The following is a 27,221-nucleotide window of genomic DNA, read 5'->3' as shown; positions in this document are numbered from 1 at the left end:
TATCCAGGACCATCAAATCTCCAGCAAGACAGTCACATCTCTATCCAGGACCATCACAATTCTATCCAAGACCATCATATTTCTAGCAGGACTGTCACATCTTTAGCCAGAACCATCACATTTCTATCCAGGACCATCACATCTCTATCCAGGACCATCACATCTTCAGCAGGACAGTCACATCTCTATCCAGAACCATCACATCTCTATCCAAGACCATCAAATCTCTAGCAGGACTGTCACATCTCCAGCAGGACAGTCACATCTCAATCCAGAACCATCACATCTCCATCCAGGACCATCACATCTCCAGCAGGACAGTCACATCTCTATCCAGAACCATCACATCTCTATCCAAGACCATCATATCTCTAGCAGGACTGTCACATCTTTAGCCAGAACCATCACATCTCTATCCAGCGCCATCACATCTCTATCCAGGACCATGACAATTCTATCCAAGACCATCATATTTCTAGCAGAACTGTCACATCTTTAGCCAGAACCATCACATTTCTATCCAGGACCATCACATCTCCAGCAGGACAGTCACATCTCTATCCAGAACCCTCACATCTCTATCCAAGACCATCATATCTCTAGCAGGACTGTCACATCTCCAGCAGGACAGTCACATCTCTATCCAGAACCATCACATCTCTATCCAAGACCATCATATCTCTAGCAGGACTGTCACATCTCCAGCAGGACAGTCACATCTCTATCCAGAAGCATCACATCTCTATCCAGGACCATCACATCTCCAGCAAGACAGTCACATCTCTATCCAGGACCATCATAATTCTATCCAAGACCATCATATTTCTAGCAGGACTGTCACATCTTTAGCCAGAACCATCACATCTCTATCCAGGACCATCAAATCTCTATCCAGGACCATCGCATCTCTATCAAGGACCTTCACATCTCCAGCAGGACAGTCACATCTCTATCCAGGACCATCACATCTCCATCCAGGACCATCACATCTCCAGCAGGACAGTCACATCTCTATCCAGAACCATCACATCTCTATCCAAGACCATCATATCTCTAGCAGGACAGTTGCATATATATCCAGGACCATCAGATCTCTATCCAGGACCATCATATTTCTAGCAGGACTGTCACATCTTTAACCAGAACCATCACATCTCTATCCAGGACCATCACATCTCTATCCAAGACCATCATATTTCTAGCAGGACTGTCACATCTTTAGCCAGAACCATCACATCTCCATCCAGGACCATCACATCTCTATCCAGGACCATCACATCTCTATCCAGGACCGTCATATCTCTATCCAGGACCATAACATCTCTATCCAGGACCATCACATCTCTATCCAGGACCATCACATCTTTATCCAGGACCATCATATCTCTATCCAGGACCATAACATCTCTATCCAGGACCATCACATCTCTATCCAGGACCATCACATCTTTATCCAGGACCATCATATCTCTATCCAGGACCATCACATCTCTATCCAGGACCATCACATCTCTATCCAGGACCATCACATCTCTATCCAGGACCATCACATCTCCAGCAGGACAGTCACATCTCTATCCAGAACCATCACATCTCTATCCAGGACCATCACATCTCTAGCAGGACTGTCACATCTCTAGCAGGACAGTCATATCTCTAGCAGGACCGTTGCTTCTCTATCAGGACTCTGGCCCAGGGTGCCGGCAATTCTCAGAAACAAGCAGGGACTCTGGCACAGGCTACCAGCACGTCTCAGAAACAAGCAGGGACTCGGGCACAGGGTGCCGGAATGTCTCAGGAACAAGCAGGAACTCTGGCACAGGGTGCTGGCACGTCTAAGAAAGAAGCAGGGACTCTGGCACAGGGTGCTGGCATGTCTCAGAAAGAAGCAGGGACTCTGGCACAGGGTGCCGGCATGTCTCAGAAACAAGCAGGGACTCTGGCACATGGTGAAGGCACATCTCAGAAACAAGCAGGGACTCTGGCACAGGGTGCCGGCACATCTCAGAAACAAGCAGGGACTCTGGCACAGGGTGAAGGCACATCTCAGAAACATGCAGGGACTCTGGCACAGGGTGCTGGCACTTCTCAGAAACAAGCAGGGACTCTGGCACAGGGACCGGCACGTCTCTAGAAACAAGCAGGGACTCTGGCACAAGGACCGGCACGTCTCAGAAACAAGCAGGGACTCTGGCACAGGGTGCTGGCACGCCTAAGAAAGAAGCAGGGACTCTGGCACAGGGTACAAGCACGTCTCAGAAAGAAGCAGGGACTCTGGCACAGGGTGCCGGCACGTCTCAGAAACAAGCAAGGACTCTGGCACAGGGTGCCGGCACGTCTCAGAAACAAGCAAAGACTCTGGCACAGGGTGCCGGCACGTCTCAGAAACTAGCAGGGACTCTGGCACAGGGACCGTCACTTCTCAGAAAGAAGCAGGGGCTCTGGCACAGGGTGCTTGCACGTCTCAGAAACAAGCAGGGACTCTGGCACAGGGTGCCGGCACGTCTCAGAAACAAGCAAGGACTCTGGCACAGGGTGCCGGCACGTCTCAGAAACAAGCAGGGACTCTGGCACAGGGTGCCGGCACGTCTCAGGAACAAGCAGGGACTCTGGCACAGGGTGCTGGCACGTCTCAGGAACAAGCAGGGACTCTGGCACAGGGTGCCGGCACATCTCAGGAACAAGCAGGGACTCTGGCACAGGGTACCCTGCAAGTCTCAGAAACAAGCAGGGACTCTGGCACAGGGTGCCGGCACGTCTCAGAAACAAGCAGGGACTCTGGCACAGGGACGGTCACTTCTCAGAAAGAAGCAGGGGCTCTGGCACAGGGTGCCGGCACGTCTCAGAAACAAGCAGGGACTCTGGCACAGGGTACAGGCATGTCTCAGAAACAAGCAGGGACTCTGGCACAGGGTGAAGGCACGTCTCAGAAAGAAGCAGGGACTCTGGCACAAGGTGCTGGCATGTCTCAGAAACAAGCAGGGACTCTGGCACAGGGTGCCGGCACGTCTCAGAAACAAGCAGGGACTCTGGCACAGGGTGCCGTCACGTCTCAGAAACAAGCGGGGACTCTGGCACAGGGACGGTCACGTCTCAGAAACAAGCAGGGACTCTGGCACAGGGACCGTCACGTCTCAGAAAGAAGCAGGGACTCTGGCACAGGGACCGTCACGTCTCAGAAAGAAGCAGGGACTCTGGCACAGGGACCGGCACTTCTCAGAAACAAGCAGGGACTCTGGCCCAGGGACCGGCACTTCTCAGAAACAAGCAGGGACTCTGGTGCAGGGTACCAGCACGTGTCAGAAACACGCAGGGACTCTGGCACAGGGTACAAGCACGTCTCTGAATCAAGCAGGGACTCTGGCACAGGGTGCTGGCACGTCTCAGGAACAAGCAGGTACTCTGGCACAGGGTGCCGGCACGTCTCAGAAACAAGCAGGGACTCTGGCACAGGGTGCCGGCACGTCTCAGAAACAAGCAGGGACTCTGGCACAGGGTGCCGGCACGTCTCAGAAACAAGCAAGGACTCTGGCACAGGGTGCCGGCACGTCTCAGAAACAAGCAGGGACTCTGGCAGAGGGTGCCGGCACGTCTCAGAAACAAGCAGGGACTCTGGCACAAGGACCGGCACTTCTCAGAAACAAGCAGGGACTCTGGCACATGGTGCCGGCACGTCTCAGAAACAAGCAGGGACTCTGGCACAAGGACCGGCACTTCTCAGAAACAAGCAGGGACTCTGGCACATGGTGCCGGCACTTCTCAGAAACAAGCAGGGACTCTGGCACATGGTGCCGGCACGTCTAAGAAAGAAGCAGGGACTCTGGCGCAGGGTGCCGGCATGTCTCAGAAACAAGCAGGAACTCTGGCAGAGGGTGCCGGCACGTCTCAGAAACAAGCAGGGACTCTGGCACAGGGTGCCGGCACATCTCAGAAACAAGCAGGGACTCTGGCACAGGGACCGTCACGTCTCAGAAACAAGCAGGGACTCTGGCACAGGGTGCCGGCACGTCTCAGAAACAAGCAGGGACTCTGGCACAGGCTGCCGGCACATCTCAGAAACAAGCAGGGACTCTGGCACAGGGACCGTCACGTCTCAGAAACAAGCAGGCACTCTGGCACAGGGTACCCTGCAAGTCTCAGAAACAAGCAGGGACTCTGGCACAGGGTGCCGGTACGTCTCAGAAACAAGCAGGGACTCTGGCACAGGGACGGTCACTTCTCAGAAAGAAGCAGGGGCTCTGGCACAGGGTGCCGGCACGTCTCAGAAACAAGCAGGGACTCTGGCACAGGGTACAGGCACGTCTCTGAATCAAGCAGGGACTCTGGCACAGGGTGCTGGCACTTCTCAGAAACAAGCAGGGACTCTGGCACAGGGACCGGCACGTCTCTAGAAACAAGCAGGGACTCTGGCACAAGGACCGGCGCGTCTCAGAAACAAGCAGGGACTCTGGCACAGGGTGCTGGCACGCCTAAGAAAGAAGCAGGGACTCTGGCACAGGGTGCCGGCACTTCTCAGAAACTAGCAGGGACTCTGGCACAGGGACCGTCACTTCTCAGAAAGAAGCAGGGGCTCTGGCACAGGGTGCTTGCACGTCTCAGAAACAAGCAGGGACTCTGGCACAGGGTGCCGGCACGTCTCAGAAACAAGCAAGGACTCTGGCACAGGGTGCCGGCACGTCTCAGAAACAAGCAGGGACTCTGGCACAGGGTGCCGGCACGTCTCAGGAACAAGCAGGGACTCTGGCACAGGGTGCCGGCACTTCTCAGAAACTAGCAGGGACTCTGGCACAGGGACCGTCACTTCTCAGAAAGAAGCAGGGGCTCTGGCACAGGGTGCTTGCACGTCTCAGAAACAAGCAGGGACTCTGGCACAGGGTGCCGGCACGTCTCAGAAACAAGCAAGGACTCTGGCACAGGGTGCCGGCACGTCTCAGAAACAAGCAGGGACTCTGGCACAGGGTGCCGGCACGTCTCAGGAACAAGCAGGGACTCTGGCACAGGGTGCTGGCACGTCTCAGGAACAAGCAGGGACTCTGGCACAGGGTGCCGGCACATCTCAGGAACAAGCAGGGACTCTGGCACAGGGTACCCTGCAAGTCTCAGAAACAAGCAGGGACTCTGGCACAGGGTGCCGGCACGTCTCAGAAACAAGCAGGGACTCTGGCACAGGGACGGTCACTTCTCAGAAAGAAGCAGGGGCTCTGGCACAGGGTGCCGGCACGTCTCAGAAACAAGCAGGGACTCTGGCACAGGGTACAGGCATGTCTCAGAAACAAGTAGGGACTCTGGCACAGGGTGAAGGCACGTCTCAGAAAGAAGCAGGGACTCTGGCACAAGGTGCTGGCACGTCTCATAAACAAGCAGGGACTCTGGCACAGGGTGCCGGCACGTCTCAGAAACAAGCAGGGACTCTGGCACAGGGTACCCTGCAAGTCTCAGAAACAAGCAGGGACTCGGGCACAGGGTGCTGGCATGTCTCAGAAACAAGCAGGGACTCTGGCACAGGGTGCCGGCATGTCTCAGAAACAAGCAGGGACTCTGGCACAGGATGAAGGCACATCTCAGAAACAAGCAGGGACTCTGGCACAGGGTGCCGGCACATCTCAGAAACAAGCAGGGACTCTGGCACAGGGTGCCGGCACGTCTCAGAAACAAGCAGGGACTCTGGCACAGGGTGCCGGCACGTATCAGAAACAAGCAGGGACTCTGGCACAGGGTGCCGTCACGTCTCAGAAACAAGCGGGGACTCTGGCACAGGGACGGTCACGTCTCAGAAACAAGCAGGGACTCTGGCACAGGGACCGTCACGTCTCAGAAAGAAGCAGGGACTCTGGCACAGGGACCGTCACGTCTCAGAAAGAAGCAGGGACTCTGGCACAGGGACCGGCACTTCTCAGAAACAAGCAGGGACTCTGGCCCAGGGACCGGCACTTCTCAGAAACAAGCAGGGACTCTGGTGCAGGGTACCAGCACGTGTCAGAAACACGCAGGGACTCTGGCACAGGGTACAAGCACGTCTCTGAATCAAGCAGGGACTCTGGCACAGGGTGCTGGCACGTCTCAGGAACAAGCAGGGACTCTGGCACAGGGTGCCGGCACGTCTCAGAAACAAGCAGGGACTCTGGCACAGGGTGCCGGCACGTCTCATAAACAAGCAGGGACTCTGGCACAGGGTGCCGGCACGTCTCAGAAACAAGCAAGGACTCTGGCACAGGGTGCCGGCACGTCTCAGAAACAAGCAGGGACTCTGGCAGAGGGTGCCGGCACGTCTCAGAAACAAGCAGGGACTCTGGCACAAGGACCGGCACTTCTCAGAAACAAGCAGGGACTCTGGCACATGGTGCCGGCACGTCTCAGAAACAAGCAGGGACTCTGGCACAAGGACCGGCACTTCTCAGAAACAAGCAGGGACTCTGGCACATGGTGCCGGCACTTCTCAGAAACAAGCAGGGACTCTGGCACATGGTGCCGGCACGTCTAAGAAAGAAGCAGGGACTCTGGCGCAGGGTGCCGGCATGTCTCAGAAACAAGCAGGAACTCTGGCAGAGGGTGCCGGCACGTCTCAGAAACAAGCAGGGACTCTGGCACAGGGTGCCGGCACATCTCAGAAACAAGCAGGGACTCTGGCACAGGGACCGTCACGTCTCAGAAACAAGCAGGGACTCTGGCACAGGGTGCCAGCACGTCTCAGAAACAAGCAGGGACTCTGGCACAGGGTGCCGGCACATCTCAGAAACAAGCAGGGACTCTGGCACAGGGACCGTCACGTCTCAGAAACAAGCAGGGACTCTGGCACGGGGTGCCGGCACTTCTCAGAAACAAACAGGGACTCTGGCACAGGGTGCCGGCACTTCTCAGAAACAAGCAGGGACTCTGGCAGAGGGTGCCGGCACGTCTCAGAAACAAGCAGGGACTCTGGCACAGGGTGCCGGCACGTCTCAGAAACAAGCAGGGACTCTGGCACAAGGTACAGGTACGTCTCAGAAACAAGCAGGGACTCTGGCAGAGGGTGCCGGCACGTCTCAGAAACAAGCAAGGACTCTGGCACAGGGTGCCGGCACGTCTCAGAAACAAGCAGGGACTCTGGCACAAGGTGCCGGCACGTCTCAGGAACAAGCAGGGACTCTGGCACAGGGTGCTGGCACGTCTCAGGAACAAGCAGGGACTCTGGCACAGGGTGCTGGCACGTCTCAGAAACAAGCAGGCACTCTGGCACAGGGTACCCTGCAAGTCTCAGAAACAAGCAGGGACTCTGGCACAGGGTGCCGGTACGTCTCAGAAACAAGCAGGGACTCTGGCACAGGGACGGTCACTTCTCAGAAAGAAGCAGGGGCTCTGGCACAGGGTGCCGGCACGTCTCAGAAACAAGCAGGGACTCTGGCACAGGGTACAGGCACGTCTCTGAATCAAGCAGGGACTCTGGCATAGGGTGAAGGCACGTCTCAGAAAGAAGCAGGGACTCTGGCACAAGGTGCTGGCACGTCTCATAAACAAGCAGGGACTCTGGCACAGGGTGCCGGCACGTCTCAGAAACAAGCAGGGACTCTGGCACAGGGTACCCTGCAAGTCTCGGAAACAAGCAGGGACTCGGGCACAGGGTGCTGGCATGTCTCAGAAACAAGCAGGGACTCTGGCACAGGGTGAAGGCAAATCTCAGAAACAAGCAGGGACTCTGGCACAGGGTGCCGGCACGTCTCAGAAACAAGCAGGGACTCTGGCACAGGGACGGTCACTTCTCAGAAACAAGCAGGGACTCTGGCACAGGGTGCCGGCACGTCTCAGAAACAAGCAGGGACTCTGGCACAGGGTGCCGGCACATCTCAGAAACAAGCAGGGACTCTGGCACAGGGTGCCGGCACATCTCAGAAACAAGCAGGGACTCTGGCACAGGGTGCCGGCACGTCTCAGAAACAAGCAGGGACTCTGGCACAGGGTGCCGGCACATCTCAGAAACAAGCAGGGACTCTGGCACAGCGTGCCGGCACGTCTCAGAAACAAGCAGGGACTCTGGCACAGGGTGCCGGCACGTCTAAGAAAGAAGCAGGGACTCTGGCACAGGGTGCTGGCACGTCTCAGAAACAAGCAGGGACTCTGGCACAGGGTGCTGGCACGTCTCAGAAACAAGCAGGGACTCTGGCACAAGGACCGGCACTTCTCAGAAACAAGCAGGGACTCTGGCACAGGGTGCCGGCACGTCTCTGAAACAAGCAGGGACTCTGGCACAGGGTACCCTGCAAGTCTCAGAAACAAGCAGGGACTCGGGCACAGGGTGCTGGCATGTCTCAGAAACAAGAAGGGACTCTGGCACAGGGTGCTGGCACTTCTCAGAAACAAGCAGGGACTCTGGCACAGGGTGCCGGCACGTCTCAGAAACAAGCAGGGACTCTGGCACAGGGTACCCTGCAAGTCTCAGAAACAAGCAGGGACTCGGGCACAGGGTGCTGGCATGTCTCAGAAACAAGCAGGGACTCTGGCACAGGGTGAAGGCACATCTCAGAAACAAGCAGGGACTCTGGCACAGGGTGCTGGCATGTCTCAGAAACAAGCAGGGACTCTGGCACAGGGACGGTCACATCTCAGAAACAAGCAGGGACTCTGGCACAGGGTGCCGGCACGTCTCAGAAACAAGCAGGGACTCTGGCACAGGGACGGTCACATCTCAGAAACAAGCAGGGACTCTGGCACAGGGTACAGGTACGTCTCAGAAACAAGCAGGGACTCTGGCACAGGGTGCCGGCACGTCTCAGAAACAAGCAGGGACTCTGGCACAGGGTGCCGGCACATCTCAGAAACAAGCAGGGACTCTGGCACAGGGTGCCGGCACACCTCAGAAACAAGCAGGGACTCTGGCACAGGGTGCCGGCACGTCTCAGAAACAAGCAGGGACTCTGGCACAGGGTGCCGGCACTTCTCAGAAAAAAGCAGGGACTCTGCCACAGGGCCCTGGCACGTCTCAGAAACAAGCAAGGACTCTGGCAGAGGGTGCTGGCACGTCTCAGAAACAAGCAAGGACTCTGGCACAGGGTGCCGGCACGTCTCAGAAACAAGCAGGGACTCTGGCACAGGGTGCCGGCACGTCTAAGAAAGAAGCAGGGACTCTGGCACATCTCAGAAACAAGCAGGGACTCTGGCACAAGGACCGGCACTTCTCAGAAACAAGCAGGGACTCTGGCACAGGGTGCCGGCACGTCTCAGAAACAAGCAGGGACTCTGGCACAGGGTGCTGGCACGTCTCAGAAACAAGCAGGGACTCTGGCACAGGGTGCTGGCACGTCTCAGAAACAAGCAGGGACTCTGGCACAAGGACCGGCACTTCTCAGAAACAAGCAGGGACTCTGGCACAGGGTGCCGGCACGTCTCAGAAACAAGCAGGGACTCTGGCAGAGGGTGCTGGCACGTCTCAGAAACAAGCAGGGACTCTGGCACAGGGTACCCTGCAAGTCTCAGAAACAAGCAGGGACTCGGGCACAGGGTGCTGGCATGTCTCAGAAAGAAGCAGGGACTCTGGCACAGGGTGCTGGCATGTCTCAGAAAGAAGCAGGGACTCTGGCACAGGGTGCCGGCATGTCTCAGAAACAAGCAGGGACTCTGGCACATGGTGAAGGCACATCTCAGAAACAAGCAGGGACTCTGGCACAGGGTGCCGGCACATCTCAGAAACAAGCAGGGACTCTGGCACAGGGTGAAGGCACATCTCAGAAACATGCAGGGACTCTGGCACAGGGTGCTGGCACTTCTCAGAAACAAGCAGGGACTCTGGCACAGGGACCGGCACGTCTCTAGAAACAAGCAGGGACTCTGGCACAAGGACCGGCACGTCTCAGAAACAAGCAGGGACTCTGGCACAGGGTGCTGGCACGCCTAAGAAAGAAGCAGGGACTCTGGCACAGGGTACAAGCACGTCTCAGAAAGAAGCAGGGACTCTGGCACAGGGTGCCGGCACGTCTCAGAAACAAGCAAGGACTCTGGCACAGGGTGCCGGCACGTCTCAGAAACAAGCAAAGACTCTGGCACAGGGTGCCGGCACGTCTCAGAAACTAGCAGGGACTCTGGCACAGGGACCGTCACTTCTCAGAAAGAAGCAGGGGCTCTGGCACAGGGTGCTTGCACGTCTCAGAAACAAGCAGGGACTCTGGCACAGGGTGCCGGCACGTCTCAGAAACAAGCAAGGACTCTGGCACAGGGTGCCGGCACGTCTCAGAAACAAGCAGGGACTCTGGCACAGGGTGCCGGCACGTCTCAGGAACAAGCAGGGACTCTGGCACAGGGTGCTGGCACGTCTCAGGAACAAGCAGGGACTCTGGCACAGGGTGCCGGCACATCTCAGGAACAAGCAGGGACTCTGGCACAGGGTACCCTGCAAGTCTCAGAAACAAGCAGGGACTCTGGCACAGGGTGCCGGCACGTCTCAGAAACAAGCAGGGACTCTGGCACAGGGACGGTCACTTCTCAGAAAGAAGCAGGGGCTCTGGCACAGGGTGCCGGCACGTCTCAGAAACAAGCAGGGACTCTGGCACAGGGTACAGGCATGTCTCAGAAACAAGCAGGGACTCTGGCACAGGGTGAAGGCACGTCTCAGAAAGAAGCAGGGACTCTGGCACAAGGTGCTGGCATGTCTCAGAAACAAGCAGGGACTCTGGCACAGGGTGCCGGCACGTCTCAGAAACAAGCAGGGACTCTGGCACAGGGTGCCGTCACGTCTCAGAAACAAGCGGGGACTCTGGCACAGGGACGGTCACGTCTCAGAAACAAGCAGGGACTCTGGCACAGGGACCGTCACGTCTCAGAAAGAAGCAGGGACTCTGGCACAGGGACCGTCACGTCTCAGAAAGAAGCAGGGACTCTGGCACAGGGACCGGCACTTCTCAGAAACAAGCAGGGACTCTGGCCCAGGGACCGGCACTTCTCAGAAACAAGCAGGGACTCTGGTGCAGGGTACCAGCACGTGTCAGAAACACGCAGGGACTCTGGCACAGGGTACAAGCACGTCTCTGAATCAAGCAGGGACTCTGGCACAGGGTGCTGGCACGTCTCAGGAACAAGCAGGTACTCTGGCACAGGGTGCCGGCACGTCTCAGAAACAAGCAGGGACTCTGGCACAGGGTGCCGGCACGTCTCAGAAACAAGCAGGGACTCTGGCACAGGGTGCCGGCACGTCTCAGAAACAAGCAAGGACTCTGGCACAGGGTGCCGGCACGTCTCAGAAACAAGCAGGGACTCTGGCAGAGGGTGCCGGCACGTCTCAGAAACAAGCAGGGACTCTGGCACAAGGACCGGCACTTCTCAGAAACAAGCAGGGACTCTGGCACATGGTGCCGGCACGTCTCAGAAACAAGCAGGGACTCTGGCACAAGGACCGGCACTTCTCAGAAACAAGCAGGGACTCTGGCACATGGTGCCGGCACTTCTCAGAAACAAGCAGGGACTCTGGCACATGGTGCCGGCACGTCTAAGAAAGAAGCAGGGACTCTGGCGCAGGGTGCCGGCATGTCTCAGAAACAAGCAGGAACTCTGGCAGAGGGTGCCGGCACGTCTCAGAAACAAGCAGGGACTCTGGCACAGGGTGCCGGCACATCTCAGAAACAAGCAGGGACTCTGGCACAGGGACCGTCACGTCTCAGAAACAAGCAGGGACTCTGGCACAGGGTGCCGGCACGTCTCAGAAACAAGCAGGGACTCTGGCACAGGCTGCCGGCACATCTCAGAAACAAGCAGGGACTCTGGCACAGGGACCGTCACGTCTCAGAAACAAGCAGGCACTCTGGCACAGGGTACCCTGCAAGTCTCAGAAACAAGCAGGGACTCTGGCACAGGGTGCCGGTACGTCTCAGAAACAAGCAGGGACTCTGGCACAGGGACGGTCACTTCTCAGAAAGAAGCAGGGGCTCTGGCACAGGGTGCCGGCACGTCTCAGAAACAAGCAGGGACTCTGGCACAGGGTACAGGCACGTCTCTGAATCAAGCAGGGACTCTGGCACAGGGTGCTGGCACTTCTCAGAAACAAGCAGGGACTCTGGCACAGGGACCGGCACGTCTCTAGAAACAAGCAGGGACTCTGGCACAAGGACCGGCGCGTCTCAGAAACAAGCAGGGACTCTGGCACAGGGTGCTGGCACGCCTAAGAAAGAAGCAGGGACTCTGGCACAGGGTGCCGGCACTTCTCAGAAACTAGCAGGGACTCTGGCACAGGGACCGTCACTTCTCAGAAAGAAGCAGGGGCTCTGGCACAGGGTGCTTGCACGTCTCAGAAACAAGCAGGGACTCTGGCACAGGGTGCCGGCACGTCTCAGAAACAAGCAAGGACTCTGGCACAGGGTGCCGGCACGTCTCAGAAACAAGCAGGGACTCTGGCACAGGGTGCCGGCACGTCTCAGGAACAAGCAGGGACTCTGGCACAGGGTGCCGGCACTTCTCAGAAACTAGCAGGGACTCTGGCACAGGGACCGTCACTTCTCAGAAAGAAGCAGGGGCTCTGGCACAGGGTGCTTGCACGTCTCAGAAACAAGCAGGGACTCTGGCACAGGGTGCCGGCACGTCTCAGAAACAAGCAAGGACTCTGGCACAGGGTGCCGGCACGTCTCAGAAACAAGCAGGGACTCTGGCACAGGGTGCCGGCACGTCTCAGGAACAAGCAGGGACTCTGGCACAGGGTGCTGGCACGTCTCAGGAACAAGCAGGGACTCTGGCACAGGGTGCCGGCACATCTCAGGAACAAGCAGGGACTCTGGCACAGGGTACCCTGCAAGTCTCAGAAACAAGCAGGGACTCTGGCACAGGGTGCCGGCACGTCTCAGAAACAAGCAGGGACTCTGGCACAGGGACGGTCACTTCTCAGAAAGAAGCAGGGGCTCTGGCACAGGGTGCCGGCACGTCTCAGAAACAAGCAGGGACTCTGGCACAGGGTACAGGCATGTCTCAGAAACAAGTAGGGACTCTGGCACAGGGTGAAGGCACGTCTCAGAAAGAAGCAGGGACTCTGGCACAAGGTGCTGGCACGTCTCATAAACAAGCAGGGACTCTGGCACAGGGTGCCGGCACGTCTCAGAAACAAGCAGGGACTCTGGCACAGGGTACCCTGCAAGTCTCAGAAACAAGCAGGGACTCGGGCACAGGGTGCTGGCATGTCTCAGAAACAAGCAGGGACTCTGGCACAGGGTGCCGGCATGTCTCAGAAACAAGCAGGGACTCTGGCACAGGATGAAGGCACATCTCAGAAACAAGCAGGGACTCTGGCACAGGGTGCCGGCACATCTCAGAAACAAGCAGGGACTCTGGCACAGGGTGCCGGCACGTCTCAGAAACAAGCAGGGACTCTGGCACAGGGTGCCGGCACGTATCAGAAACAAGCAGGGACTCTGGCACAGGGTGCCGTCACGTCTCAGAAACAAGCGGGGACTCTGGCACAGGGACGGTCACGTCTCAGAAACAAGCAGGGACTCTGGCACAGGGACCGTCACGTCTCAGAAAGAAGCAGGGACTCTGGCACAGGGACCGTCACGTCTCAGAAAGAAGCAGGGACTCTGGCACAGGGACCGGCACTTCTCAGAAACAAGCAGGGACTCTGGCCCAGGGACCGGCACTTCTCAGAAACAAGCAGGGACTCTGGTGCAGGGTACCAGCACGTGTCAGAAACACGCAGGGACTCTGGCACAGGGTACAAGCACGTCTCTGAATCAAGCAGGGACTCTGGCACAGGGTGCTGGCACGTCTCAGGAACAAGCAGGGACTCTGGCACAGGGTGCCGGCACGTCTCAGAAACAAGCAGGGACTCTGGCACAGGGTGCCGGCACGTCTCATAAACAAGCAGGGACTCTGGCACAGGGTGCCGGCACGTCTCAGAAACAAGCAAGGACTCTGGCACAGGGTGCCGGCACGTCTCAGAAACAAGCAGGGACTCTGGCAGAGGGTGCCGGCACGTCTCAGAAACAAGCAGGGACTCTGGCACAAGGACCGGCACTTCTCAGAAACAAGCAGGGACTCTGGCACATGGTGCCGGCACGTCTCAGAAACAAGCAGGGACTCTGGCACAAGGACCGGCACTTCTCAGAAACAAGCAGGGACTCTGGCACATGGTGCCGGCACTTCTCAGAAACAAGCAGGGACTCTGGCACATGGTGCCGGCACGTCTAAGAAAGAAGCAGGGACTCTGGCGCAGGGTGCCGGCATGTCTCAGAAACAAGCAGGAACTCTGGCAGAGGGTGCCGGCACGTCTCAGAAACAAGCAGGGACTCTGGCACAGGGTGCCGGCACATCTCAGAAACAAGCAGGGACTCTGGCACAGGGACCGTCACGTCTCAGAAACAAGCAGGGACTCTGGCACAGGGTGCCAGCACGTCTCAGAAACAAGCAGGGACTCTGGCACAGGGTGCCGGCACATCTCAGAAACAAGCAGGGACTCTGGCACAGGGACCGTCACGTCTCAGAAACAAGCAGGGACTCTGGCACGGGGTGCCGGCACTTCTCAGAAACAAACAGGGACTCTGGCACAGGGTGCCGGCACTTCTCAGAAACAAGCAGGGACTCTGGCAGAGGGTGCCGGCACGTCTCAGAAACAAGCAGGGACTCTGGCACAGGGTGCCGGCACGTCTCAGAAACAAGCAGGGACTCTGGCACAAGGTACAGGTACGTCTCAGAAACAAGCAGGGACTCTGGCAGAGGGTGCCGGCACGTCTCAGAAACAAGCAAGGACTCTGGCACAGGGTGCCGGCACGTCTCAGAAACAAGCAGGGACTCTGGCACAAGGTGCCGGCACGTCTCAGGAACAAGCAGGGACTCTGGCACAGGGTGCTGGCACGTCTCAGGAACAAGCAGGGACTCTGGCACAGGGTGCTGGCACGTCTCAGAAACAAGCAGGCACTCTGGCACAGGGTACCCTGCAAGTCTCAGAAACAAGCAGGGACTCTGGCACAGGGTGCCGGTACGTCTCAGAAACAAGCAGGGACTCTGGCACAGGGACGGTCACTTCTCAGAAAGAAGCAGGGGCTCTGGCACAGGGTGCCGGCACGTCTCAGAAACAAGCAGGGACTCTGGCACAGGGTACAGGCACGTCTCTGAATCAAGCAGGGACTCTGGCATAGGGTGAAGGCACGTCTCAGAAAGAAGCAGGGACTCTGGCACAAGGTGCTGGCACGTCTCATAAACAAGCAGGGACTCTGGCACAGGGTGCCGGCACGTCTCAGAAACAAGCAGGGACTCTGGCACAGGGTACCCTGCAAGTCTCGGAAACAAGCAGGGACTCGGGCACAGGGTGCTGGCATGTCTCAGAAACAAGCAGGGACTCTGGCACAGGGTGAAGGCAAATCTCAGAAACAAGCAGGGACTCTGGCACAGGGTGCCGGCACGTCTCAGAAACAAGCAGGGACTCTGGCACAGGGACGGTCACTTCTCAGAAACAAGCAGGGACTCTGGCACAGGGTGCCGGCACGTCTCAGAAACAAGCAGGGACTCTGGCACAGGGTGCCGGCACATCTCAGAAACAAGCAGGGACTCTGGCACAGGGTGCCGGCACATCTCAGAAACAAGCAGGGACTCTGGCACAGGGTGCCGGCACGTCTCAGAAACAAGCAGGGACTCTGGCACAGGGTGCCGGCACATCTCAGAAACAAGCAGGGACTCTGGCACAGCGTGCCGGCACGTCTCAGAAACAAGCAGGGACTCTGGCACAGGGTGCCGGCACGTCTAAGAAAGAAGCAGGGACTCTGGCACAGGGTGCTGGCACGTCTCAGAAACAAGCAGGGACTCTGGCACAGGGTGCTGGCACGTCTCAGAAACAAGCAGGGACTCTGGCACAAGGACCGGCACTTCTCAGAAACAAGCAGGGACTCTGGCACAGGGTGCCGGCACGTCTCTGAAACAAGCAGGGACTCTGGCACAGGGTACCCTGCAAGTCTCAGAAACAAGCAGGGACTCGGGCACAGGGTGCTGGCATGTCTCAGAAACAAGAAGGGACTCTGGCACAGGGTGCTGGCACTTCTCAGAAACAAGCAGGGACTCTGGCACAGGGTGCCGGCACGTCTCAGAAACAAGCAGGGACTCTGGCACAGGGTACCCTGCAAGTCTCAGAAACAAGCAGGGACTCGGGCACAGGGTGCTGGCATGTCTCAGAAACAAGCAGGGACTCTGGCACAGGGTGAAGGCACATCTCAGAAACAAGCAGGGACTCTGGCACAGGGTGCTGGCATGTCTCAGAAACAAGCAGGGACTCTGGCACAGGGACGGTCACATCTCAGAAACAAGCAGGGACTCTGGCACAGGGTGCCGGCACGTCTCAGAAACAAGCAGGGACTCTGGCACAGGGACGGTCACATCTCAGAAACAAGCAGGGACTCTGGCACAGGGTACAGGTACGTCTCAGAAACAAGCAGGGACTCTGGCACAGGGTGCCGGCACGTCTCAGAAACAAGCAGGGACTCTGGCACAGGGTGCCGGCACATCTCAGAAACAAGCAGGGACTCTGGCACAGGGTGCCGGCACACCTCAGAAACAAGCAGGGACTCTGGCACAGGGTGCCGGCACGTCTCAGAAACAAGCAGGGACTCTGGCACAGGGTGCCGGCACTTCTCAGAAAAAAGCAGGGACTCTGCCACAGGGCCCTGGCACGTCTCAGAAACAAGCAAGGACTCTGGCAGAGGGTGCTGGCACGTCTCAGAAACAAGCAAGGACTCTGGCACAGGGTGCCGGCACGTCTCAGAAACAAGCAGGGACTCTGGCACAGGGTGCCGGCACGTCTAAGAAAGAAGCAGGGACTCTGGCACATCTCAGAAACAAGCAGGGACTCTGGCACAAGGACCGGCACTTCTCAGAAACAAGCAGGGACTCTGGCACAGGGTGCCGGCACGTCTCAGAAACAAGCAGGGACTCTGGCACAGGGTGCTGGCACGTCTCAGAAACAAGCAGGGACTCTGGCACAGGGTGCTGGCACGTCTCAGAAACAAGCAGGGACTCTGGCACAAGGACCGGCACTTCTCAGAAACAAGCAGGGACTCTGGCACAGGGTGCCGGCACGTCTCAGAAACAAGCAGGGACTCTGGCAGAGGGTGCTGGCACGTCTCAGAAACAAGCAGGGACTCTGGCACAGGGTACCCTGCAAGTCTCAGAAACAAGCAGGGACTCGGGCACAGGGTGCTGGCATGTCTCAGAAACAAGCAGGGACTCTGGCACAGGGTGAAGGCACATCTCAGAAACAAGCAGGGACTCTGGCACAGGGTGCCGGCACGTCTCAGAAACAAGCAGGGACTCTGGCACAGGGTGCCGGCACTTCTCAGAAACAAGTAGGGACTCTGGCAGAGGGTGCTGGCACGTCTCGGAAACAAGCAGGGACTCTGGCAGAGGGTGCTGGCACGTCTCAGAAACAAGCAGGGACTCTGGCACAGGGTACAGGTACGTCTCAGAAACAAGCAGGGACTCTGGCACAGGGTGCCGGCACGTCTCAGAAACAGGCAGGGACTCTGGCACAGGGTGCCGGCACTTCTCAGAAACAAGCAGGGACTCTGGCACAGGGTGCCGGCACTTCTCAGAAACAAGCAGGGACTCTGGCAGAGGGTGCTGGCACGTCTCAGAAACAAGCAGGGACTCTGGCAGAGGGTGCTGGCACGTCTCAGAAACAAGCAGGGACTCTGGCACAGGGTACAGGTACGTCTCAGAAACAAGCAGGGACTCTGGCACAGGGTACAGGTACGTCTCAGAAACAAGCAGGGACTCTGGCACAGGGTACAGGTACGTCTCAGAAACAAGCAGGGACTCTGGCACAGGGTGCCGGCACGTCTCAGAAACAAGCAGGGACTCTGGCACCGGGTGCCGGCACGTCTCAGAAACAAGCAGGGACTCTGGCACAGGGTGCCGGCACATCTCAGAAACAAGCAGGGACTCTGGCACAGGGTGCCGGCACGTCTCAGAAACAAGCAGGGACTCTGGCACAGGGTGCCGGCACATCTCAGAAACAAGCAGGGACTCTGGCACAGGGTGCCGGCACGTCTCAGAAAGAAGCAGGGACTCTGGCACAGGGTGCCGGCACGTCTCAGAAACAAGCAGGGACTCTGGCACAGGGTGCTGGCACGTCTCAGAAACAAGCAGGGACTCTGGCAGAGGGTGCCGGCACGTCTCAGAAACAAGCAGGGACTCTGGCACAGGGTGCCGGCACATCTCAGAAACAAGCAGGGACTCTGGCACAGGGTGCCGGCACGTCTCAGAAAGAAGCAGGGACTCTGGCACAGGGTGCCGGCACGTCTCAGAAACAAGCAGGGACTCTGGCACAGGGTGCCGGCACTTCTCAGAAACAAGCAGGGACTCTGCCACAGGGTGCCGGCACATCTCAGAAACAAGCAGGGACTCTGGCACAGGGTGCCGGAACATCTCAGAAACAAGCAGGGACTCTGGCACAGGGTGCTGGCACGTCTCAGAAACAAGCAGGGACTCTGGCACAAGAACCAGCACTTCTCAGAAACAAGCAGGGACTCTGGCACAAGAACCAGCACTTCTCAGAAACAAGCAGGGATTCTGGCACAGGGTGCCGGCACATCTCAGAAACAAGCAGGGACTCTGGCACAGGGTGCCGGCACGTCTCAGAAAGAAGCAGGGACTCTGGCACAGGGTGCCGGCACGTCTCAGAAACAAGCAGGGACTCTGGCACAGGGTGAAGGCACATCTCAGAAACAAGCAGGGACTCTGGCACAGGGTGCCGGCACATCTCAGAAACAAGCAGGGACTCTGGCACAGGGTGCCGGCACGTCTCAGAAAGAAGCAGGGACTCTGGCACAGGGTGCCGGCACGTCTCAGAAACAAGCAGGGACTCTGGCACAGGGTGCCGGCACTTCTCAGAAACAAGCAGGGACTCTGGCACAGGGTGAAGGCACGTCTCAGAAACAAGCAGGGACTCTGGCAGAGGGTGCTGGCACGTCTCAGAAACAAGCAGGGACTCTGGCACAGGGTGCTGGCATGTCTCAGAAACAAGCAGGGACTCTGGCACAGGGTGCCGGCACTTCTCAGAAACAAGCAGGGACTCTGGCACAGGGTGAAGGCACGTCTCAGAAACAAGCAGGGACTCTGGCACAGGGTGCAGGCACGTCTCAGAAACAAGCAAGGACTCTGGCACAGGGTGCCGGCACTTCTCAGAAACAAGAAGGGACTCTGGCACAGGGTACAGGTACGTCTCAGAAACAAGCAGGGACTCAGGCAGAGGGTGCCGGCACGTCTCAGAAACAAGCAGGGACTCTGGCACAGGGTGCCGGCACTTCTCAGAAACAAGCAGGGACTCTGGCACAGGGTGCTGGCACGTCTCAGAAACAAGCAAGGACTCTGGCACAGGGTGCCGGCACGTCTCAGAAACAAGCAGGGACTCTGGCACAGGGTGCCGGCACTTCTAAGAAACAAGCAGGGACTCTGGCACAGGGTGCCGGCATGTCTCAGAAACAAGCAGGGACTCTGGCACAGGGTGCCGGCACGTCTCAGAAACAAGCAGGGACTCTGGCACAGGGTGCTGGCACGTCTCAGGAACAAGTAGGGACTCTGGCACAGGGTGCCGGCACGTCTCAGAAACAAGCAGGGACTCTGGCAGAGGGTGCTGGCACGTCTCAGAAACAAGCAGAGACTCTGGCACAGGGTGCTGGCACGTCTCAGAAACAAGCAAGGACTCTGGCACAGGGTGCCGGCACGTCTCAGAAACAAGCAGGGACTCTGGCACAGGGTGCCGGCACGTCTCAGGAACAAGCAGGGACTCTGGCACAGGGACGGTCACATCTCAGAAACAAGCAGGGACTCTGGCACAGGGACCGGCACTTCTCAGAAACAAGCAGGGACTCTGGCACAGGGTGAAGGCACGTCTCAGAAACAAGCAGGGACTCTGGCACAGGGTGCTGGCACGTCTCAGAAACAAGCAAGGACTCTGGCACAGGGTGCCGGTACGTCTCAGAAACAAGCAGGGACTCTGGCAGAGGGTGCCGGCACGTCTCAGAAACAAGCAGGGACTCTGGCACAGGGTGCCGGCACTTCTCAGAAACAAGCAGGGACTCTGGCAGAGGGTGCCGGCACGTCTAAGAAACAAGCAGGGACTCTGGCACAGGGACCGGCACTTCTCAGAAACAAGCAGGGACTCTGGCACAGGGTGAAGGCACGTCTCAGAAACAAGCAGGGACTCTGGCACAGGGTGCTGGCACGTCTCAGAAACAAGCAAGGACTCTGGCACAGGGTGCCGGTACGTCTCAGAAACAAGCAGGGACTCTGGCAGAGGGTGCCGGCACGTCTCAGAAACAAGCAGGGACTCTGGCACAGGGTGCCGGCACTTCTCAGAAACAAGCAGGGACTCTGGCAGAGGGTGCCGGCACGTCTCAGAAACAAGCAGGGACTCTGGCACAGGGTGCCGGCACTTCTCAGAAACAAGCAGGGACTCTGGCACAGGGTGCTGGCACGTCTCAGAAACAAGCAGGGACTCTGGCACAGGGTGCCGGCACGTCTCAGAAACAAGCAGGGACTCTGGCACAGGGACGGTCACATCTCAGAAACAAGCAGGGACTCTGGCACAGGGACCGGCACGTCTCAGAAAGAAGCAGGGACTCTGGCACAGGGTGCCGGCACGTCTCAGAAACAAGCAGGGACTCTGGCACAGGGTGAAGGCACATCTCAGAAACAAGCAGGGACTCTGGCGCAGGGGGCTGGCACGTCTCAGAAACAAGCAGGGACTCTGGCACAGGGTACAAGCACGTCTCAGAAAGAAGCAGGGACTCCGGCACAGGGTGCTGGCACGTCTCAGAAACAGGAGACTAGCTCTACAATGGATTAATCTGACACGGTTATGGTAGATTAATATTAGTTATGTAGCGACTCAGTATTTTGCCGGGTGGCAATGGCACCTCTTGGGTGTCTTTTGAAAGCCCTCACCCACCAACCTAGTTGGTGGCATGCTTCATCATCGGGCCCACCCAGTGACACCTAGCGTGTCCCGGGTGTGCTTCGACGCCTGATTACAGCGGAGCAGGTATGTCACTGTGTGTGCGGTGTGAGGTGCTAAGATAAGTGAAGTTAAAACGGCTTGGCAGGAGGTCCCTGGGGTGAGGATATTTTATTAAAAGGGCCTCTGCCAGCGGTTAAAAATAAGGCTGTGGGACGTTAGAGGCGGGTTACGACCTCCTACGTCCTTGAGTAGTCAACATGTTTCAGCCAGTGCCTTATGTTAATCTGGCTTTCATCAGGACAATAAATATGTGTGGGTTAAAATTAGGGGTTGTGTAGTGTAGTCTATGTGTCTACACGCCCTAAAGTGTATCTAGCTGTGAGATGGGGGATTCCCTTCTCAAGATCACGCTTTCAATGCTTGTTGGTAGCTCCAAGGTTATTGAAGTGGCAGGGTGAAGCCAGGATTTCTGGCCAGCACCAGCGTGGGACCTGTTGTGCCTCCTTCGCAGAACCGGTGGCACAACAGGTCCCACGCTGGTGCTGGCCAGAAATCCTGGCTTCACCCTGCCACTTCAATAACCTTGGAGCTACCAACAAGCATTGAAAGCGTGATCTTGAGAAGGGAATCCCCCATCTCACAGCTAGATACACTTTAGGGCGTGTAGACACATAGACTACACTACACAACCCCTAATTTTAACCCACACATATTTATTGTCCTGATGAAAGCCAGATTAACATAAGGCACTGGCTGAAACATGTTGACTACTCAAGGACGTAGGAGGTCGTAACCCGCCTCTAACGTCCCACAGCCTTATTTTTAACCGCTGGCAGAGGCCCTTTTAATAAAATATCCTCACCCCAGGGACCTCCTGCCAAGCCGTTTTAACTTCACTTATCTTAGCACCTCACACCGCACACACAGTGACATACCTGCTCCGCTGTAATCAGGCGTCGAAGCACACCCGGGACACGCTAGGTGTCACTGGGTGGGCCCGATGATGAAGCATGCCACCAACTAGGTTGGTGGGTGAGGGCTTTCAAAAGACACCCAAGAGGTGCCATTGCCACCCGGCAAAATACTGAGTCGCTACATAACTAATATTAATCTACCATAACCGTGTCAGATTAATCCATTGTAGAGCTAGTCTCCTATTGATACCGATACATATAAACCGGGGATCTGGACTAGCTTTCTGGTCCTCTCTCTCCCTCTTGATTCTCGCCACGTCTCAGAAACAAGCAGGGACTCCGGCACAGGGTGCTGGCACTTCTGAGAAACAAGCAAGGACTCTGGCGCAGGGTGCTGGCACGTCTCAGAAACAAGCAGGGACTCTGGCACAGGGTACAAGCACGTCTCAGAAAGAAGCAGGGACTCCGGCACAGGGTGCCGGCACGTCTAAGAAAGAAGCAGGGACTCTGGCACAGGGTGCTGGCACGTCTCAGAAACAAGCAGGGACTCTGGCGCAGGGTGCCGGCACGTCTCAGAAACAAGCAGGGACTCTGGCACAGGGTGCTGGCACGTCTCAGAAACAAGCAGGGACTCTGGCGCAGGGTACCCTGCACGTCTCAGAAAGAAGCAGGGACTCTGGCACAGGGTGCCGGCACGTCTCAGAAACAAGCAGGGACTCTGGCACAGGGTGCCGGCACTTCTCAGAAACAAGCAGGGACTCTGGCGCAGGGTACCCTGCACGTCTCAGAAAGAAGCAGGGACTCTGGCACAGGGTGCCGGCACTTCTCAGAAAGAAGCAGGGACTCTGGCACAGGGTGCCGGCACTTCTCAGAAACAAGCAGGGACTCTGGCACAGGGTGCTGGCAGTCTCGGAAACAAGCAGGGACTCTGGCACAGGGACCGGCACTTCTCAGAAACAAGCAGGGACTCTGGCACAGGGACCGGCACTTCTCAGAAACAAGCAGGGACTCTGGCACAGGGACCTGCACTTCTCAGAAACAAGCAGGGACTCTGGCACAGGGACCGGCACTTCTCAGAAACAAGCAGGGACTCTGGCACAGGGGCCGGCACTTCTCAGAAACAAGCAGGGACTCTGGCACAGGGACCGGCACTTCTCAGAAACAAGCAGGGACTCTGGCACAGGGTACAGGCACGTCTCTGAATCAAGCAAACAAGCAGGGACTCGGGCACAGGGTGCTGGCATGTCTAAGAAAGAAGCAAGGACTCTGCCACGGGGCCCTGGCACGTCTGTTTCTCCATTCCAAGCACTGGATGCTTCATAACATACTCTGTATTTTTAAAGCGCACCTTGAAGGGTATCTTGGCGGTGAATAGCAGATGTTGATTTCCCAGCTCAATGTTACTTATTTTACCGACTTCAGAAGGATGAAAGGCTGAGATTTGAACCTGTGTCCATGAGGTTGAACACAGGTCCCTACAGTGGACACATTAGTCCAGTTGGCCACCAGACCGGGTAAGGGGCATACAGCTGTCGCCCTCAGCAGAATCTCTCGGGGTACCCCCTGGCCCCTCCACAATCACAGGAAGATGGATTCAACAGCTGGTGCAATCGCCTCCATCCCAGCCTTCCCACCCGCAGGAAGAACAAGCCTGACTCATGTGGTCCCTAGACCGAGCCCCGGGGGCGCCTGCGGTGCCACCCCCCACACACACACCTGTGCCCTGCCCTCTGAGGGCGCCTGAGGTGTCACCCCCGCCCCCACCTGCCCTCTGCGGGCTCCCCTGACCACATCTCAGACCGAGCTCCGGGGACCTGCGGTGCCACCCCCTTCCTCACCTGTGCCATGCCCTCTGCAGGCTCCCCTGGCCACCTCTCAGACCGAGCCCCGGGGGCCTGTGGTGATATCCTCAATACACACCTGTGCCCTGCCCTCCGGGGGCGCCTGAGGTGTCACCCCCCGCCCCCACCTGTGCCCTGCCCTCTGCGGGCTCCCCTGGCCACCTCTCAGACCAAGCGCCGGGGGGGCTGCGGTGCCACCCCGCCCCCACCTGTGCCATGCCCTCTGCAGGCTCCCCTGGCCACCTCTCAGACCGAGCCCCGGGGGGCCTGCGGTGTCACCCCAGCCCCCACCTGTGCACTGCCCTCCGGGGGCGCCTGAGGTGCCAACCCCCGCCCCCACCTGTGCCCAGCCCTCCGCACGCTCCCCTGCCCTCTCCTCACCTGGGTAGAAGGCCGCAGGTCGTGCGCACTCGTCCAGGTACGAACCCCCCGTGCCCGGGTGGGCACAGCCGTGGCTGAAGGAGAGCGGCTGATGCGGGTACCGTGATACGCCCCCGGGTTCTCCGGGCTCTTCCTTCACCCCCAGTGCCCCTGCCTCCTCCTTGGGCACCTTGGTGCCAGGCGCGGGGGGGCCCTCACAGGCCTGGACAGCGTAGCGCCTCTTGCGCAGGGGTAAGCAGCTCTGCGACTTCTCCGAGCTCCGTGCCCCCCACGGGGCCTCCCCCTCTCCGGCCCCGAGTGCCCGCTGGGTGCCCGCCGGCTCCTGGGTGGGGGAGGGGCCATCAGGAAGGCCCTCCAGGGGGCTGGCAGTTTTGGGGCTCTGGAATCCGGCCCGGTCCCCCGGGCGCGGGGATGGGGTGAGAGTGGCAGCGGGCACGGGGCACGCAGACCTCTCCTGGCTCCTCCAGATTTCGGGTCGCTCCTCCGGGATGCCCACGGGAGGGTGGGTGCTGTCTCGCCCGCTGACAGAGGGTGCCATGGGGGGGTGCAGGTCGAGGACCCCCGCGCGCTGTGCCTGGTGCTGGGAGGCAGAGGTCCCCAGAGGCGCCCCCGGGGGTGCCATGTACCCGGCTCCGGGTGGCCTGGCTGTCACTTGGCACCTGTCAGTGGGTTTCCCGTCGCCCGGTGCGGTGCCCAGCTGGTGCCCGCTGCTCTTGCACTGGCGGGGGCTGCCCAGGCTCCTCTTGGTCCGGAGGTCCAGGGGGGAGGCTTCCTCCGAGCGGGGGCCCTCTTCCATGGCCCCGGGGCCAGCGGGTTTCCTCCCCCCACGGGTGGCGGGGGCCTCCCGCGGGCTGGCGTCGAGTATCATCCACGGACGGCAGCGCCCTGGCAGGGTTCACGGGAGGGCACCGCTGGGTACACCCTCACCAGCTCTCCTCTGATGGCATCCCCGGGCAAAGGAGGGGGGTCAGTGGCGGGCGCAGATCGGGCTTTCAAGCTCCTGTCTGTGGGGTCAGGGGTCAGGGGTCACGTGCGTCCTGGAAGTGCCGGCAGCCAGGGGGTCTGGAGGTCACGGACTCCCTCGCACCTGCGGGTGTCTGCGTCCCACCTCCTTTGGATTTTTATTCTGGGGTTAAAGACCACCCCAGTCCCGAGGCTTCTGGTGCCAGGTGGGGTCGGCTCCTTGTTTCTGGATCCCCCTCCCAGGGGGGCTGTGTGTCCTCCAGGCCTCTGAAGGCCAATGTCCAGTGAACTCCGGGGGTCGCTTCTGACCCTCAGGCCTCAGTCAGTCTTGTGAGTCCAGCAGGGGTGTCTCTGCCCTCTTGTGAGTCCAGCAGGGGTGTCTCTCTGCCCTCTTGTGAGTCCAGCAGGGGTGTCTCTGCCCTCTGTCGTGTGAGTCCACCAGGGGTGTCTCTGCCCTCTTGCCACCACCTGAATGTCAGAGGCCACCCCAGCCCTGCAGCCCTCAGAAGTCCAGCTTTCACCCAGGCCGGGGGGCCCTACCCGTCAGCCCTTGTCTGTGCCTTGATTGGTGCGCCTCGAAGGCTTCTCTGAGGTTAGGGGCGCATCTTCATCCCTATGCAGGGCAGGGGGAGGGGCTCTTTGTGCCCGGGGGCAGGCCTCTGCGAGTCAAGAGTTCTTTCTCCTCAGCCCTCTGAGCCACAGGCCCCCTGCGTGCCAGGTACCCCTCACCCTTGTTTGCCAGGCCCCCTATGCCCCCTGTGCAGGCTCCTTTCCCCCAGGACACTGGTGACTCTGTGCCAGCCCCTCCTATGCCCTGCCTGGGCTCCTTTCTCCCAGGGCACCTCTGACTCTCTGTGCCAGACCACCTATGCCCTCTGTGCAGGCTCCTTTTTGCCAGGTCCCTGTGCCCCCTGTGGCTCTCCCTGTGCCCTCTGTGCCCCCTGTGGCTCTCCCTGTGCCCTCAGTGCCTCTCGTCAGGCTGCGCTCAGTCTCGGAAGCGGCCCCGTCGAGGGACTTCCCCGGCTCTTCTGGTGAAAGAGGAGGGGCCCTGGCGGCGGCTCTTCCCTGAAGGGGAGGGCGTTCCTCCAGTCGAGCCGAGTCACGCATGGGAAGGAAGGGCAGCTCCCAGCCGCCCCCGGGGGCTCCCCTGACTGCCGGCTGCACCGGGACGAGGCCAGGGAAGGGAAGGGCAGGGCAGAGCCTGGTCGGCTGGCACCACTTGAGGGGGCCCCTCTCTGGCTCCAGAGGAGGGGGCGCAGGGGGTGTGTGTCCCCGTCCCCCCCACGGCTGGCAGCGGGGAGGGCCCTCGAGGGGGCCCCTCTCTGGCTCCAGAGGAGGGGGCGCAAGGGGTGTGTGCCCCCTCCCCCCCCCTCCACGGCTGGCAGCGGGGAGGGCTCTCAAGGGAGCCCCTGCGCAGGGGGTGCTTACCCCCAACCACACGGCTGGCAGGGGGGAGGGTGAGAGCCCCCCCCCCCTCCCTCTGGAAGTGACTGGGGCAAAGATCAGACAGAGCTCAGTTTAGCTCTGGGTGACGTCAATGCCCTGCCAGGCCCTCACCTGGGGCGGGGCTCAGGTGCAGCGCCGTGCAGTGCACCGGGGAGCGCACATATGCGCAAGCGCACACGCACACACATGCACAAGCGCACACACGTACAAGCGCACACGCACACATGCACACATGCAGAATAGACACACAAGCACACACACAAATGTGCATATGCACACACGCACACACATACTCGGACACACCCACAAGCACAGACATACGCACACATACGCACTCAAACTCACACACACACACACGAGCGTACAAGCACAGACCATTACAAAAGTACACTAGTGATCAGTGGGCATAAGGGATTAGCTGCAGCTCCGTGCAGTGTACCAGTAAACACACACACACCAGTTCATGCACTGCTCGGCTGCCTCAGAGCACACAGTTCCTGCACGGTTAGGTTGCCTCAGAGCACACAGTTCATGCACTGCTCGGCTGCCTCAGAGCACACAGTTCATGCACTGCTCGGCTGCCTCAGAGCACACAGTTCATGCACTGCTCGGCTCGCCACAGAGCACACTGGTCATGCACTGCTCAGCTGCCTCGGAGCACACAGTTCATGCACTGCTCAGCTGCCTCAGAGCACACAGTTCATGCACTGCTCGGCTGCCTCAGACCACACAGTTCATGCACGGTTAGGTTGCCTCAGCGCACACAGTTCATGCACTGCTCGGCTGCCTCAG

At 58.8% G+C, this 27,221-nt stretch overlaps 1 protein-coding gene across 1 annotated transcript in view; it reads right to left on the bottom strand.

Annotated features, from left to right (window-relative positions):
• BCL3 (BCL3 transcription coactivator) overlaps positions 1-25,970 on the bottom strand; it is a 142,250-nt gene extending 116,280 nt beyond the window's left edge. Inside the window, exons 1-2 of the mRNA XM_086933139.1 lie at positions 25,850-25,970; positions 24,021-25,730 (exon numbers count right to left, since the gene is read on the bottom strand). Coding sequence (XP_086789265.1) covers positions 24,021-24,888 — 868 coding nt within the window. The 5' untranslated portion in view covers positions 24,889-25,730; positions 25,850-25,970. The remainder of the gene's footprint in view (positions 1-24,020; positions 25,731-25,849) is intronic.
• Between the last annotated feature and the right edge of the window lie 1,251 nt (positions 25,971-27,221).

Source organism: Lissotriton vulgaris, chromosome 7 (genome assembly GCF_964263255.1).
Source record: "Lissotriton vulgaris chromosome 7, aLisVul1.2, whole genome shotgun sequence".
NCBI classification, from domain to species: domain Eukaryota; kingdom Metazoa; phylum Chordata; class Amphibia; order Caudata; family Salamandridae; genus Lissotriton; species Lissotriton vulgaris.
The sequence above is the reverse complement of the archived record's forward strand: the minus strand, read 5'-3'. Positions and strand labels throughout refer to the sequence as shown.